Here is a 15,893-nt window from a genome sequence, read left to right as displayed (position 1 = left end):
CTCTCCCTCCACGCCTTCCCCCTCAAAAGATGCTCACAAACTCAAGCTAGCATGCTGGAACATCAGAACCATGCTAGACAAGGCTGACAGCCACCGACCTGAACGTCGGTCTGCCCTCATTGCACGTGAACTCCTCAGACTTGACATCGACATAGCCGCTCTCAGTGAAGTCCGCCTGGCAGATGTAGGCAGCCTCCAAGAACGCGGCGCGGGCTACACACTCTACTGGTCTGGCAAGCCTTCGGATGAACGACGCCTATCTGGTGTAGGCTTCATGGTCAAGAGCTTCATTGCCTCCAAACTCGAAAACCTTCCGACAGGCCTCTCGGACCGAATCATGTCCATGCGACTCCCCCTTCAGAACAAGCGTCACATCACCCTCATCAGTGTCTATGCTCCAACCCTCCAGGCGGAACCAGCAGAAAAGGACAAGTTCTACACCGACCTGCGCAACCTCATCCAACGCACCCCTACAGCCGACAAGGTTGTCATCCTGGGCGACTTCAACGCTCGTGTTGGCAAAGACTCAGAAACCTGGCCAGGAATCCTGGGCAAGCATGGCGTTGGCAAGTGCAACGACAATGGGCGCCTCCTGTTGGAGCTCTGCGCAGAACAGCGGCTTGTCATTACAAACACCCTTTTTCAGCAGAGGGACAGCCTTAAGACCACCTGGATGCATCCCCGATCCAAACACTGGCACCTCCTGGACTACATCCTGGTGCGAGAAAGTGACAAACGAGATGTGCTCCACACCAGGGTCATGCCTAGCGCGGAATGCCACACTGACCACCGGCTGGTTCGCTGCAAGCTCAACCTTCACTTCAAACCAAAGCCCAGGAACAATAAAGCCCCCAGAAAGAGGTTCAATGTTGGAAACCTGCAGTCAGACGAAGCGAGAAGAAACTTCCAGGCAAACCTCAAAGCAAAGCTCGACGATGCAATCCGCCTCAAGGACCCGTCCCCTGAAACCCTCTGGGATCAGTTGAAGACTACCATACTGCAATCCACTGAAGAGGTACTGGGCTTCTCCTCCAGGAAAAACAAGGACTGGTTTGACGAAAACAGCCAGGAAATCCAGGAGCTGCTGGCAAAGAAGCGAGCTGCCCACCAGGCTCACCTTACAAAGCCGTCCTGTCCAGAGAAGAAACAATTCCTATAATAAGGTGATCAGAACTGTACACAATGCTCTAAGTGTGGTTTAACCAGTGCTTTATACAACTGCAATATTACCTTGCAGCTCTTGAACGCAATCCCCCCCAACAATGACCAACACATTTTTTTTTAAACTTATCAACTTGCACAGCAACTTTGAGGAAACTCATGGATTGTTGTTTGCAAAAGGCAGCATATGAAAGAGCCTGTCGGAGCCACTGCTGTCTGCAAGAGTGATTGCGAGCGTGTGCGCGCGAGAGTGTGATCATTTATACTGTTACAGCCAACAACAGCAGCTGGGACTGAAACAGAACAAACTTCCAAAAGACAGGTTGTAAGTGCTTGATTCAGCCTGATCAAAGCCCTTGTGGTTAATGCAAGAGGAGAGCACTGGCTGACTAATGTTTCGCCTGGAATAATAGAAACAAAAAGGCACTCTGTGGTGACCTGAAAGAAAAAGGTTATCATCTGGAAAACCCTGAAGGGGCAAATTTCATTTGAAGTGGACATTGAAGTGGTTGATTAAAAAGGAACAACAAATATCTCTGAAAACCAAGAAGAACCTCCCTGAGTGGTAACCATTTACCTTTCAAGCACCAAAGCCTAGTGAACTTTATACATTTTAAATTCTGTGCACACTATAAGAATTGCCTGCAGCCAGTGAACTTGAAGGGAAGAAGAAAGATTGGAATGTGAAACAGAAAACTTTTAAAAACTTACACACACATTAAATACACTTGCGCTTCGAATTAGAAGGGGATTAAATAAGTCAATAGAGAGAAGTTAAAGTTTGATTCTATTTTCATGTTTAAATATAATTAAACTCAACTTTTGTTTAAGTAACCATTTGTCTTAGTGAACATCTATTGCTAATGGGTTTTCGGGTCCTCTGGGCTCATAACAATATTTTCTGGTGTAATCATCGATACCATGTAAAAGTCAACACCCATATTTTTGGACCTGACCCCCCACACATCCAAGCTCCCGACTGCTGATCCTCACCCCAGCCCATCCAAGCTCCCGATCGCGGATCCTCAACCCAACTTCCTGCCTATCTGAACTCTTTGCGAGCAGTTGATGGGAATAATCAAATATTCCCATTCAGATCTCCTAAAAAAAATTCTAAATCTTACTGAGGTCTAAAGTTCAACATATGTAAAAGTCGACCTGAACCCAACCCCTCTTTTTTTAACCTGAAAATGTGGTCCAAAAAACATTCGACAATTACACAAATAAATAAAGTAAATATCGTTGAATATTAGCACAAGCCATCACCACATACAACCTCTAATGCAAGATTATCAAAATGAAATGTTATTTCTGTTTTCATCTCTATAAATACATACTGACTTGCTGAGATTTCTGCTTTTATGACAGATTTCCAGCATCCCTGGTACTTCGCTTTTGAATTACACCATGTTTTTTTCATACTTCTTATCAATTTTTAAAAGTAACATTACCTCCTGAAATATGGGGAAATATGGGGAAGAATTACCAGACTAGTTAATACTTCTTCACTTTGTGCACATCATTCTTTAACACAGCTTAAAATAGTTCATAGAGCTTATATGTCTAAAGATAAATTAGCTTGCATTTTTCCTAATACAAGCTCCACTTGTGACAGATGCAATATTGAAGTGGCTTCATTGACTCATAGGTTATGATCATGTTCAGTGTTATAAAAATTCTGGAAATATTTTTTCAACTCAATCAATGATTCTGATTTTTCAATTACAACCTGACCCCTCAACAGCTCTTTTTTTGGATTTTGGTTGTTTATCTACTTCTGCATAAGCGAGAGGTAGCTTTTTCTACACTATTAGCTGGAAGAGCCATTTTACTTAAATGGAAAGACACTGATTCTCCTACATTATATCAATAGTTTTCTCGTGTTGTCTTTCTTAAATCTGGAAAACATCAGAAGTCGTCTTGAGAAACCACTGCTAAGTTTGAAGAAAGCTGGAAACCATTTATTGATTACTTTCATGGGATATAACTGGTCTAATTCTATGAATTAACTCTTACTTTCCAGACAATATAATTCTTGCAGTGTTTGTTATCTGTCAGTGTTGACCGGAGCAATGTTTTAAACTATTCAATAGATCCTCAGGATACGCTGCTCAGTTTTTTTAGTGTATTTTTTAAGTAGATGAGTGAACGATTGCCTTCCTGGCTGCTGGCAAAGACCAGTGGTGTGCTTTGAGGATTGCTGCTGAGTCCTTGAAAGTGATATCACAAGTAGATAGGATCAGAAAGAGAGCTTTTGGCATATTGGTATTCATAAATCCAAAGACTGAGTACAAGAGTTGGGATGTTATGTTGAAGTTGTATGAGACATTGGTGAGGCAAAATTTGGAGTATTGTGCACAGATTGGTCCACATAACTACAGGAAATATATCAACAAGGTGAAAAGAGTGCAGAGCAGATTTACAAGGATGTTGCCCAGACTTCAGGGACTGGGTTTCAGGGAAAGGTTAAACAAGTTAGAACTTTATTCCCTGAAGCATGAGGTATGAGTTGATAGAGGTATACAAAATTATGAGAGTATAGATGGAATAAATACAAGCCAGGCTTTTTCCATTGAGGTTAGGAAAGATTAAAAATCAGTGAACATGGGTTAAGGGTGAAAAGGGGAAGTTTAAAATGAACATTAGGGATAATTTCTTCTCGCAGAGAGTGGTGCGAATGTGGAATGAGCTGCCAGCTAAGTGGTAAATGCAGGCTCAATTTTGATATTTAAGAAAAATTTGGACAGATACATGGACACAAAAGGTTTGGATGGGAAAGATCTGTTTTCAGCTCAGTGGGACTTGACACAAAAAAGTTAAGCACACATTAGAAATGATGAAAGGTCAGTATATGTGTTGTCATGTACTTGGGTTCCAAATATTTTAAAAGAATTTGAACGATTCTATAGGATGGACACTTCTGCAGCAAGAGAATGAAAGCCAATCTTTCATGTCAGAGACCAGTTTTAAAACTGGAAAGTAGACCAAAAAAAGGCTGTTAGGCTAGAGAATTTTGGTGAGGGCAGATTTCTCTGACAGGGTAAATTGGGGTGTAATTAGGGCATAATGTGGGCATAATGTGTGCATAATGTGGGCATAACAAGGGCATAATGTGGGCATAGTGTGGGCATAGTGTGGGCATAATTGGGGCATAATTGGGACATAATTAGTGCATAATTAGGGCATAATTTGGCAGCACAAACTTGTTGGGCAAAATGGCTTGTTACCATACTGTAGGCATTTGGGCATAGTGGAATAATTGGTCACATTTTGGTGGTGCAGGTTTGTAGCCAGAAGTGCTTGTTATGGTGCTGTGTCTATAAAAACATTTCTTCATTTAAAAACTTATGCACCTCAATTAGGTCACCCCTTATTCTCTATTGCTCCAAAGAGATAAGCCTTAGCTCACTCAATCTTTCTTCATAGCACATGGTCTGTACTCCAGGCAGCATCCTGGTAAATCTGCTCTGCACCTTATCCCAAACATTTGTATCCTTCCTATAATAAGGTGATCAGAACTGTACACAATGCTCTAAGTGGGGTTTAACCAGAGCTTTATATAACTGCAATATTACCTTGCAGGTCTTGAAAGCAATCCCCCCCCCCCCACCTATAATGACCAAAACATTTTTTTTTAAACATCAACTTGTACAGCAACTTTGAGGAATCTAATGGATTGTCGTTTGCAAAAGGCAACAGATGAAAGAGCATGTCGGAGCCACTGCTGTCTGGAAGAGTGCTTGCGAGCGAGTGAGCGCAAGAGTGTGATCATTTCTAGTGTTACAGCCAACAACAGCAGCTGGGACTGAAACAGAACAAGCTTCCAAAAGACAGGTTGTAAGTGCTTGATTCAGCCTGATCAAATCCCTTGTGGTTAATGCAAGAGGAGAGCACTGGTTGTCTATTGTTTCGCCTGGAATAATAGAAACAAAAAGGCACTCTGTGGTGACCTGAAAGAAAAAGGTTATCATCTGGAAAACCCTGAAGGGGCAAATTTCATTTGAAGTGGACATTGAAGTGGCTAATTTGCTCCTGCGCCTGCGCCTGCGCCTGCGCCTGCTCCTGCCCTGCCCTGCCCTGCCCTGCCCTTCTGGAGCGTTTAGCATCTGGAGAGATCATTATTGGACATTGGGGATTTATTTTTGCTTTGGAAAACCACGGTGTGGTGGTTGAGAATCTGGTTGAGTTCTGGCTGGGTGTTGTCTTTGTGGTTTATAGTCAGTATTGAACTGATTTCCAGCCAGTCCAGGGGAATATGTTGTAGCCAGTTTCTTCTGAAAAGTGCTGGTCCCTGGGTATCTACGATGTAGAGAGATAGTGTTTTTGGTTGTTGTTGCTTGTATTGTATTTTGACCGTACATTTTTCAAACACTTTGATTTTTGTCTCCTGTAACAGATCTCAGTGTTACTTCAGTTGTTTTCACTGGAAGGTGTGGTAGCAAACATTGATTTAAATATAATGGCATTAGAGATGCTGCAGCCCCTGTGGCGAGGTCCATTTTCAGAGGTTATTGTTTATTTTTAGCTGAACATAAATTGCTGTGCTTTTCTCGTTTATCTTTCAGTTGTGTAAGACAGCAGCTGTTGTTTAATCATCTTCAAAGCTGTTGCTATGCTCATTGTTAATGCTGCTCTCTCTCTCTTTGTTAGTGATTTGACCTCAGCTGGGTGGTTATTACAATGTTGAGTTCTCCTGCTTTTTACTGTTTCTTTCATTTGACATCTCGCTTTGATATGTCCTTTTTTATTGCAACGGTGGCATTTGGAATTTTTGAATAAAGTTTTCTGGGCGATGGTTGTACTTCCCGCAATGGAAGCACTGTTGGCGGAAAACCTCCTGACCAGAAGGTCTTGTTGGCCCACATCCAAATTTTTGTCTGCCATTTCTGAGCTGCAAGCAGTTCTATAGATGATTTCAAGATTTACTTCGTCGTCCTTTGCCTCGTGATCTGCCAATTTCATCACCAATCTGTCTCGAAGTGCTTGGCTCAGAAACTGCTCAAAGTGACAGTGCTTGGACAGTTTATGCAATGCTGCCAGGTATTCACTTACTGCCTCCTCTGGCATTTGTCTCCTTTAATAGAATCATTGCCTTTCTGCCATAACTGGAAGTCTGGGGCTTAAGTGGTTCCCCAGTGCTCTGTTTATGTCTTTGTCCCTGGGTCCTCCGAGGAATAGGGCACATTCCAGGGCATCGTTAATATTATAGGGTATGCAGTATGCAGTATGCAGTAGTGGTTAAACCGCTCTACATAATTACCCCAACTTTCATCTGCTTTGTTGAATTCTCTGAACATTCCCTCCACCATCTTGCCACACTTTTGCTTTGATTTTTGGTGGGAACTCGCAGAGCTCATTAGGTAGTCACCTTTTACCTTTTGCTTCCTTCCCCTGGTTGTTGCATGGAGCATGTGTAAGGTTCATTTCGTTCCTTGTCACCACTATCATGTATGCACATACACAATGAGGACTCAGAGACATGGTGCTTTTCTCATTCTTTAATACCATCAGACTAACAAGACTACTGACATACAGAGATCTATATGTGGGGGAGGGGGGTAAACATCATGATGTTGCCATCATGATATACAGCAGGGTGGGCTTATACACAAGTGTCAAATTTCAAAACCGATGCCAATTCATCATTGTTCATCTCCTGGCTCCACAAACCTAAAGCAGCTCCAATGCAGTCCCCAGATTTTCACAAATGGTGCTTTCCCCCAAAAAAACTTCAAAAGCCACCCAAAATGTGAAATGAAAGTTGACATTTGGCAAGACCAACCTTCTCCTTTCCATCCACCATAAGTGAACACTCTTAAGTATAATTGCTCCAGAAACTGGCTATGTAATCTTGAATAGCTGGAAGTCTCGGCTATGGTATAATGGATACAGTCGTATTGCTAAAATACAAACAAGCTGGTGACATTCTGTCTTAATATGGTATTCAAAATATTAATTAATGTATTCTCATCACCATTAAAGGTCTTCAAGTGTCAAGACAAATGCTAACATAGAATCCCACTAAATAATTCTAAATATAGATAGGATGCATTTTAATCAAAGTTAGCTTCATACCTTAATTATTTATAATGATCAATTTATTAGATTGGAATTATTTGATCTTTTTGTTTCATGGGACGTAATTTTAGGATTATTCCATAAAATATTTAACAGCAAAAAAAAAACTTTGACGCACAAATTTTTATTACAGATTTCAATAGGTTTATATCGAGTTTATCCAGTACTTTTGTGTATTGCATAATGTGATACTACAGATTCTATCACCAATGTGTATAGGTACAGATGGTAGTGTAGGATGACTGTGATTGGTTGAGAGCGTAGCCACACCTACTGGCAGGTCTTAAAGGATTGCTCCGAGCCAGACCAGGTCATTCTGGACTGGTTGACATACTTGTGATATGCTCCAGTCTTTTAGTTAATAAAAGCCTTGGTTTGGATCAACAAGTCTTTGGTTCTTCCAACGCGCACTACACACATATAATACATCAAGTTGTTCCATTGCTTTGTGTTATCTCACCCGAAGGTGAAAATGTCGGTCCAAAAAGCTCTGATTGCAATACAGTATATCCAAAGAGAACTGGCTGCTTTCAATGACTCCAGACTTCCTTGACTTTGGTCTGTCATATTGCTGTCAACGTATATACACATACTCGCCTTTCTGTCCACCACCAGCATTTGTGCGGTGGCTCGATGAGAACAAGATGTTTTATGAGACTATGAATAAATAATTCTTGTGGTTGACCTACAAGCGTCATCGCAGATCCTCTTTCAAATGAAAATGAAGTCACCAGCATTCGGCTGCCAACAGGCAGGAGGCTGGAGCGGGAGAAAGGCCGGGCTGGACTCTGTCCTTGTCCTTGCTCCCCTCAGCCCCTTGTCCCTCCTCTCACCATGACATCCTCCCCTCACCATGACACCCTCCTCTTACCCCCTCACCATGACACCCTCCCCTCACCCCTTGACCCTCCTCTCACCATAACACCCTCCCCTCACCCCCTTGACCCTCCTCACTATGACACTCTCCTCTCAACCCCTTGACCCTCCTCTCACCATGATAGCCTCTTCTCACCATGACACCCTCTCCTCAATCTTTGACCCTCCTCTCACCATGACACCCTCCCCATGACACCCTCTCCTCACCCCTTTGACCCTCCTCTCACTATGACACTCTCACCATGACAGCCCTCCTCTTACCCCCTCACCATGACATGCTCCTCTCACCATGACACCCTTCCCTCACTCCCTTGACCCTCCCCTCACCTCCTTGACCCTCCTCTCACCATGACACCCTCCCCTCACCATGACACCCCTCTTCTTACCCCCTCACCATGACACCTCCTCTCACCATGACACCCTTCCCTCACTCCCTTGACCCTCCCCTCACCTCCTTGACCCTCCTCTCACCATGATATCCTCTTCTCACCATGACACCCTCCCCTCACCCCCTTGACCCTCCTCACCATGACACCCTTCCCTCACTCCCTTGAGCCTCCCCTCACTCCCTTGAGCCTCCCCTCACTCCCTTGAGCCTCCCCTCACTCCCTTGAGCCTCCCCTCACTCCCTTGAGCCTCCCCTCACTCCCTTGAGCCTCCCCTCACTCCCTTGACCCCCTCACTCCCTTGACCCCCTCACTCCCTTGACCCCCTCACTCCCCTGACCCCCTCACTCCCTTGACCCCCTCACCATGACACCCTCCCCTCACCCGCTTGACCCTCCTCACCATGACACCCTTCCCTCACTCCCTTGACCCTCCCCTCACTCCCTTGACCCCCTCACTCCCTTGACCCTCCCCTCACTCCCTTGACCCCATCACCATGATCCCCTCCCCTCACCATGACACCCTCCCCTCACCATGACACCCTCCCCTCACCATGACACCCTCCCCTCACCATGACACCCTCCCCTCACCATGACACCCTCCCCTCACCCCCTTGACCCTCCTCTCACTATGACACCCTCACCATGACACCCTCCTCTCACCGTGACACCCTCCCCTCACTCCCTTGACCCCCTCACTCCCTTGACCCCCTCACTCCCTTGACCCCCTCACTCCCTTGACCCCCTCATTCCCTTGACCCCCTCACTCCCTTGACCCCCTCACCATGACACCCTCCCCTCACCCGCTTGACCCTCCTCACCGTGACACCCTCCCCTCACTCCCTTGACCCCCTCACTCCCTTGACCCCCACACTCCCTTGACCCCCTCACTCCCTTGACCCCCTCATTCCCTTGACCCCCTCACTCCCTTGACCCCCTCACCATGACACCCTCCCCTCACCCGCTTGACCCTCCTCACCATGACACCCTTCCCTCACTCCCTTGACCCTCCGCTCACTTCCTTGACCCCCTCACCATGACCCCCTCCCCTCACCCCCTTGACCCTCCTCTTACTATGACACCCTCACCATGACACCCTCCTCTCACCATGACACCCTTCCCTCACCCCCTTGACCTTCCCCTCACCCCCTTGACCCCCTCACTCCCTTGACCCCCTCACTCCCTTGACCCCCTCACTCCCTTGACCCCCTCACTCCCTTGACCCCCTCACTCCCTTGACCCCCTCACTCCCTTGACCCCCTCACTCCCTTGACCCCCTCACTCCCTTGACCCCCTCACTCCCTTGACCCCCTCACTCCCTTGACCCCCTCACTCCCTTGACCCCCTCACTCCCTTGACCCCCCACACTCCCTTGACCCCCCACACTCCCTTGACCCCCTCACTCCCTTGACCCCCTCACTCCCTTGACCCCCTCACTCCCTTGACCCCCCACACTCCCTTGACCCCCTCACTCCCTTGACCCCCTCATTCCCTTGACCCCCTCACTCCCTTGACCCCCTCACCATGACACCCTCCCCTCACCCGCTTGACCCTCCTCACCATGACACCCTTCCCTCACTCCCTTGACCCTCCGCTCACTTCCTTGACCCCCTCACCATGACCCCCTCCCCTCACCCCCTTGACCCTCCTCTTACTATGACTCCCTCACCATGACACCCTCCTCTCACCATGACACCCTTCCCTCACTCCCTTGACCTTCCCCTCACCCCCTTGACCCTCCCCTCACTATGACACCTTCCCCACACCCCTTGACCCTGCCTCTCGAGCCCTCCCCTCATCCCGAAACCTCCCCAGATCCTCCCCTCTCCCCCCCCCCCCACCGGCTCCGGGCCGCGCCTCCTCCATTCACGAGCCGCTTGTAATCGCGGCCTTCGCCCGGTCAAAGAGCAGAAGCCTGCAGCCCGCTGTTCGGTCGGGTCGGCTGGTTTCGAGCACCCTGTGGCTGGTTTCCCTCCTCCGGGCTGAACGATGCACGTAAGCGGCAGGGAAAAGGCGGTGTCCGACCTGGGGCAGGACGCCGGCGGGGGGGGGGGGTCGGTCGTCCCTTGGATGACGGTGGGCGCCTGAGGGCTGGGTTTGCGGTGACCGCCGGCGCGGAGGTGCCTCTGGAAAGCTTTATTAGAGCGGCAAACATTTAACAACTACGTCCTTCAATTACGTTGTCACTAACCAAAACCCTTTTTAAAACAAATTGTCAACTCTGACGAGCTTAAAGAAGTTCTTTTATATCCATTATTATCTTACCAATTACTGCCCCGATGCAGCCGTCTCCATACTGCCTGTGACAGGTCCTCCTCATCTGTCTCTTCCCAGGGGTCAAAGAGCAGCTCCAATGGTCAATGTAAGTAGCTTTTAAACCTTGTTAAAGGTGTCTGAAGAACATCCTCCACTTCTTTGTCCACTCGCAGTGATTTATCTCCCATCTTGCATCTCCATCTATAACCTTATCATGTGCTCCACAACAGATTTCTCTGTAGATTGGTGCCAAGCGAGATTGCATCATTGCTATAACACTTTTCCAATATTTCCCACTCTTCCAACAAAAAGATATGTGGGTTAAACCCGAGAGCCACTGGGAAACCTATTCATCTTGCACGGCCTCCGCTCAAGGGGACAGAACAAGGATGGCCAAACCCCAGTTCGCGAACGGCACGTGTCTCTTTGACATATAATGTGTGTTCTTGTATACTATATATGCTGTTGTTGTATAGAATGATCCTCTCAGTTAGAGACCCTGCTGACACCAGTTCTTTACTATTTACGCAGGTATTGCTCCCAATATCTGACCGATTTTCCCATGTGCTGATCGTCTGTCCAATCAACTCTTGATTTTCTGCTAATCAACTCCTTATCACTACAGAATAAATAAAACATTTTCCCCATTGTAAAAGAGCAGCTTCTGGGATAATATTCATGAATATATAAAATAGCATAACCCATTGAAGAAGGTTTCATGGCAGAATTGTGATTTTCTTATTGTCGTTTCAGTTGGTGTCACTGGCATGGGTGTGAAAAGACACTATTTTTTGCATCACCATCTTAGCTGATTCATTTTTGGCTAGTGAGTGTTCAAACTCCACCACAGAGCTAGGTGAACATCTTAGTGCAATTCAGAGAGATTGCTGCGTGTTTTTTGGTTTCTTTCCTGCTTCCATCAATCAGCATGGTTAGCATAACACCTTTACAGTGCCAGCGATCAGGACCAGACCGGGGTTTGAATCCTGCGCTGTCTGTCAGGAGCTTGAATGCTCTCCCCATGTTTGCGTGGGTTTTCTCTGGGGGCTCCGTTTACTCCTATTGTTCAAAATGTACTGGGGGTATAGGTTAATGGGGTGTTAACTGGGCGGCACGGACTCGTGTGCCAAAATGGCCTGTTACCGTGCTGTATGTCTCAATTTTAAAAAAAAATCTATGCTGCCACAAAACAATGAATTTCGTGACATGTTCTTGACAATTAATTCTGATTCTGATTTCCTCAAATATACATCGAATCACATTTGATGTTGTTTGATAAGGAGCAGCTAGTAATGGAGTTAGTATATTTTACTGCATGGAAAAAGGCCCGTCAGCCCATCATCCATGGTTACCAAGTTGTCTACCCAGACTCGTATCCCCTGCCTGTATTCACCCCATATCCCATTTAACCTTCTCTGTCTCCTTTTCTCTAGCTATCCACCCCCTTCCTTCTGCACTCACAGAGGCATCACCCCTCCCCTGTTTGCTGTTGTGCCCTCCCTCCCTTATCCACCCGTTACCTCTTGCCTGTAGGCCTGTGCTCCTCCCCTGCCCCTCCACCCATCATTTTAGTCAGGCGCCTACCTTCATTTAGCTCATACCTTGATGAAGGCTTCAGGCCCGAAATGTTTTTTTTAATTTTTGCTGTATTAAGTACGCATATTTGACCAACTGAGTTTCTCCAGCATTGTGTTTTTATTTCAATCTATTGTCTTTTACTTGCTTTTAAAATTCCTCATCCATGTACTTGTTTAAATTTCTTTTAAACTTTAGAATTGTACCCATCCATACCACTTCGTCAGGCAGTTTGTTCCATATACCCATCACTCTCTGTGTGGAAAAAGTTGCCCCACAGTTCCTGTTCCTCTACTGTTGACACCAATCCATTCATTCAACCAAAGTCCCATTAAAGGCAATTTCTGTTTAGGATGTATCCTGCGATCAGTTTGACTGCCAACTTCTCTTGACAAGTCACTGACAAACATTAGAATTAATCATTGCCTGTGAATTACTCTGGATGTATTATGAATGTTAGGTGGATAAATTTCAAAAAAAGTTTTTAATTTAAAAGTATTTAGTCTGGCAAAGGCTACTCAACTCCTCATACCTGTTCCTTTATTCAAAAAGATAATTGGTAATCTGATACCAACCTCCAGTCCACATTTCCATTTACCTTCAATGACCTTTCTTGCCTTTGCTTCTCAAACATCTGTGTGTAATAGTTGAAAGGCCGTGTTCACTGTCCCAAAGACTCTTGGTCCTTTGAAAGAGAAAAAAAAATCACTTCAATCAAATTACCTCTACCTCTTAAAATCTATTGGTAAAACCCAATATGCCCATTCCAGATGTGTCCAGTAAACCTTGTATGAACTATTTTTAATGCATCAGCATCCTTCCTGAAAATAAGGAGAACAATATGGAGTAGCCCAAAAGTAGTCTTATCTATATGAAACATAACCTCCCGACATTCACAACTATCGTTTTGTCAGTTTTTCTAAAAAAATTCTGTACCCAAATACAAGCTTTAAACTAGATGGATCCTTTTGCATCTTGTGTGTGCTTTTCTATTTTTTTCAACCAAAAAGGAAGATATCATATGTTCCCACATTTTACTTGATTTTCCAGATCTTTATTCAATTGTTCACTTCCCTTTATAGCCTCCTAATGTCCTCTTTACATTTTATTTGACATTTCTTTGTATTAGCAGCAAATTTATCAACCATAACATCAATTCATTCATTGTTGAAAAAAAAAGAGGTCCCAGTACTGTTGTGCAGTATTTGATTCCATTGTCAATTGAGATCTCTCACTTCCAAAGTAAGTGGTTCCAAAGGCAAAATTGGGAGTAATGTGGGGTGATGAATGACTTGTTAAAAAGTCAGGTCTTCCAGGTTTTCAGTCTGGTAATGGTGGTGAGGACAAGAGTGCAATCAATATCAAATCCTTATATCCTCAGGCTGCTTGTGTGTGAAATTCAACAGAATTTGTTGTTGCATGTAACATTTATTGCAAACTACAGAACACAGTTTGAATGGACTCTGTGTGGGGAAAAAAAGTTTCTTTTGAGAGAGAATTAATTTTTTTTTGATTTTGCCCTAGCATTCTAAGAAGTTGATAAACTCTGTGGACCATTGTGTAGATGATGCTTTGGAGGGGCTCGTGGCCTGGAATGTAGGAATGCAACTGGTCCAGGGACATCGTATAGTGATCAGATCAGATTTGAAGAACATCAAAGGCAAAGTGGCTTTGCTGTCTGGAGGAGGTTCTGGACATGAACCAGCTCATGCAGGTATCAATTCTCAAGGGTGTGGTGCAACCACTGTATGTAGGTATGTATTGCGTGAGCTGGCCCACTCCCTGAACCTGTGACTCCTCCCTCCCGAAAATCCCTATAAAGGCTGTTATGCCCGATCTCCTCCCTCAGTAGCTGCCCTTGGAATCGAGCCAACAACATGTGAGATATGTTGCTGTTTTAAGGTAATTAAAGCCTATTAATCATAACTCCCTGTTTAATGTGGTTGGTCGATAGTGTTACAAAGTGTTGGTCTTGGTATATCTCAATCAGATTTTAAACCTTTTACTAATCATAGTTCAAGTTTGTGTATTCTGCCTAAATACTTCAGCTGGTAATGCTTTAATTCAATATCCCTTTCCACAGATTAGAAGATTGCTACATTGTTAAATTGGCTTCTTTTGCTGATATACTGAAGTCTTGACTGAATATTGAGCTTCTTTAAATCATTCTGCTGCTTTTGATAAGTTATGAATGTGTGCCCAAAACAACAGTGGTCCCCAGCACTTAGCCATCCACCATCCTCCAATCTAGAAAAACAAGCATTACAAATCTATGTTTAATATACTCAAGCCATTTTTTAATTAATGCTTTCACTGTCCTGAACTCCAAGGGCCTCTCTTGTCAATTAGCCTTTTATTTGGGACTTTGCAGAACATTTTTAAATGTCAATGGCCATAGATTTAAATTCAAGAGTGATCAGAGAACATGAGTTCTAGATCTGGACAAGATTACAGAGGATGGGAGGGACAAGGTGACATCCCTCTGCCAAATTCATGGAGAAAGCACCTAGAAAACCAGTCAGGCATGCTTTAGGGAATAAAACTGAAGGTTGAAATGCCAAAGATGAGCTGAAATGTGAGCAGTGGGAAATGTTTGGACATGTAAATAGGCAGTTTTAGTAAAGACATGGCCCACATGATGCCCAAATGAAAATAAAACCCTGTGGCTTGCACTGTTCTTCTTTGGCTTGGCTTCGCGGACAAAGATTTATGGAGGGGGGTAAAAGTCTACGTCAGCTGCAGGCTCGTTTGTGGCTGACAAGTCCGATGCGGGACAGGCAGACACGGTTGCAGCGGCTGCAGGGAAAAATTGGTTGGTTGGGGTTGGGTGTTGGGTTTTTCCTCCTTTGCCTTTTGTCAGTGAGGTGGGCGCTGCGGTCTTCTTCAAAGGAGGTTGCTGCCCGCCAAACTGTGAGGCGCCAAGATGCACGGTTTGAGGCGATATCAGCCCACTGGCGGTGGTCAATGTGGCAGGCACCAAGAGATTTCTTTAGGCAGTCCTTGTACCTTTTCTTTGGTGCCCCTCTGTCACGGTGGCCAGTGGAGAGCTCGCCACAGTATCCCTCTATCCCTGCATATTCATTTGATTATCTAGAAGCCTCTTAAATGCTATTACCATATCTGGTTCCACACGATACTGGCAGCTCATTCCAGGCATCTTCCACACTGTGTAAATAAAAAGAAATATTGGCTCACCTTAAACACACGTGTTCTAGTTTGTAACATTTTTTTTTAAATTCTGACTGTCTGTTCTATCAGAGTCTCCCATAATTGTATAAACTTTTATCAGGTTTGCCCTCAGCCTCTGAAAATCTAGAGAAAACAGCCTAAATTTGCCTAACAGCACTTTATAGTTCACTTCCTTTAATGAAGTCAACATCCTTGAATGTTCCCTTGTTACACTAATTGTTAACTATGCTGCACTTTTGTAACTCCACTTTTTTTTCTTGCTCTATGGTAACTGATTATTTATTATTGATCTTTTGTAATTATTATCTCAATTTAATTAATGGTTATTACTGCAGTTTGTTGAATTTATTAAGTCTCTATTTGGCTGCATCAA

At 44.8% G+C, this 15,893-nt stretch overlaps 2 protein-coding genes across 5 annotated transcripts in view; one reads left to right on the top strand and one right to left on the bottom strand.

The window, feature by feature from the left end:
- trim66 (tripartite motif containing 66) overlaps positions 1–10,790 on the bottom strand; it is a 337,321-nt gene extending 326,531 nt beyond the window's left edge. The window contains exon 1 of the mRNA XM_069897347.1: positions 10,766–10,790. The gene's annotated coding sequence lies outside the window, so the exon portion shown is untranslated. The remainder of the gene's footprint in view (positions 1–10,765) is intronic.
- Positions 10,173–15,893, top strand: part of tkfc (triokinase/FMN cyclase) — a 38,887-nt gene continuing 33,166 nt past the window's right edge. Inside the window, exons 1-3 of one of the 4 annotated variants that reach the window (XM_069897382.1) lie at positions 10,173–10,495; positions 10,835–10,862; positions 13,856–14,045. In XM_069897382.1, coding sequence (XP_069753483.1) covers positions 10,854–10,862; positions 13,856–14,045 — 199 coding nt within the window. In that variant the 5' untranslated portion in view covers positions 10,173–10,495; positions 10,835–10,853. Of the gene's footprint in view, positions 10,496–10,785; positions 10,863–13,855; positions 14,046–14,209; positions 14,234–15,893 lie in introns of those variants that run through there. The other 3 variants (XM_069897404.1, XM_069897384.1, XM_069897393.1) reach the window with 3 other exon arrangements.

The sequence above is a fragment of the Narcine bancroftii genome, chromosome 1 (assembly GCF_036971445.1).
Source record: "Narcine bancroftii isolate sNarBan1 chromosome 1, sNarBan1.hap1, whole genome shotgun sequence".
NCBI lineage: Eukaryota > Metazoa > Chordata > Chondrichthyes > Torpediniformes > Narcinidae > Narcine > Narcine bancroftii.
The sequence above is the reverse complement of the archived record's forward strand: the minus strand, read 5'-3'. Positions and strand labels throughout refer to the sequence as shown.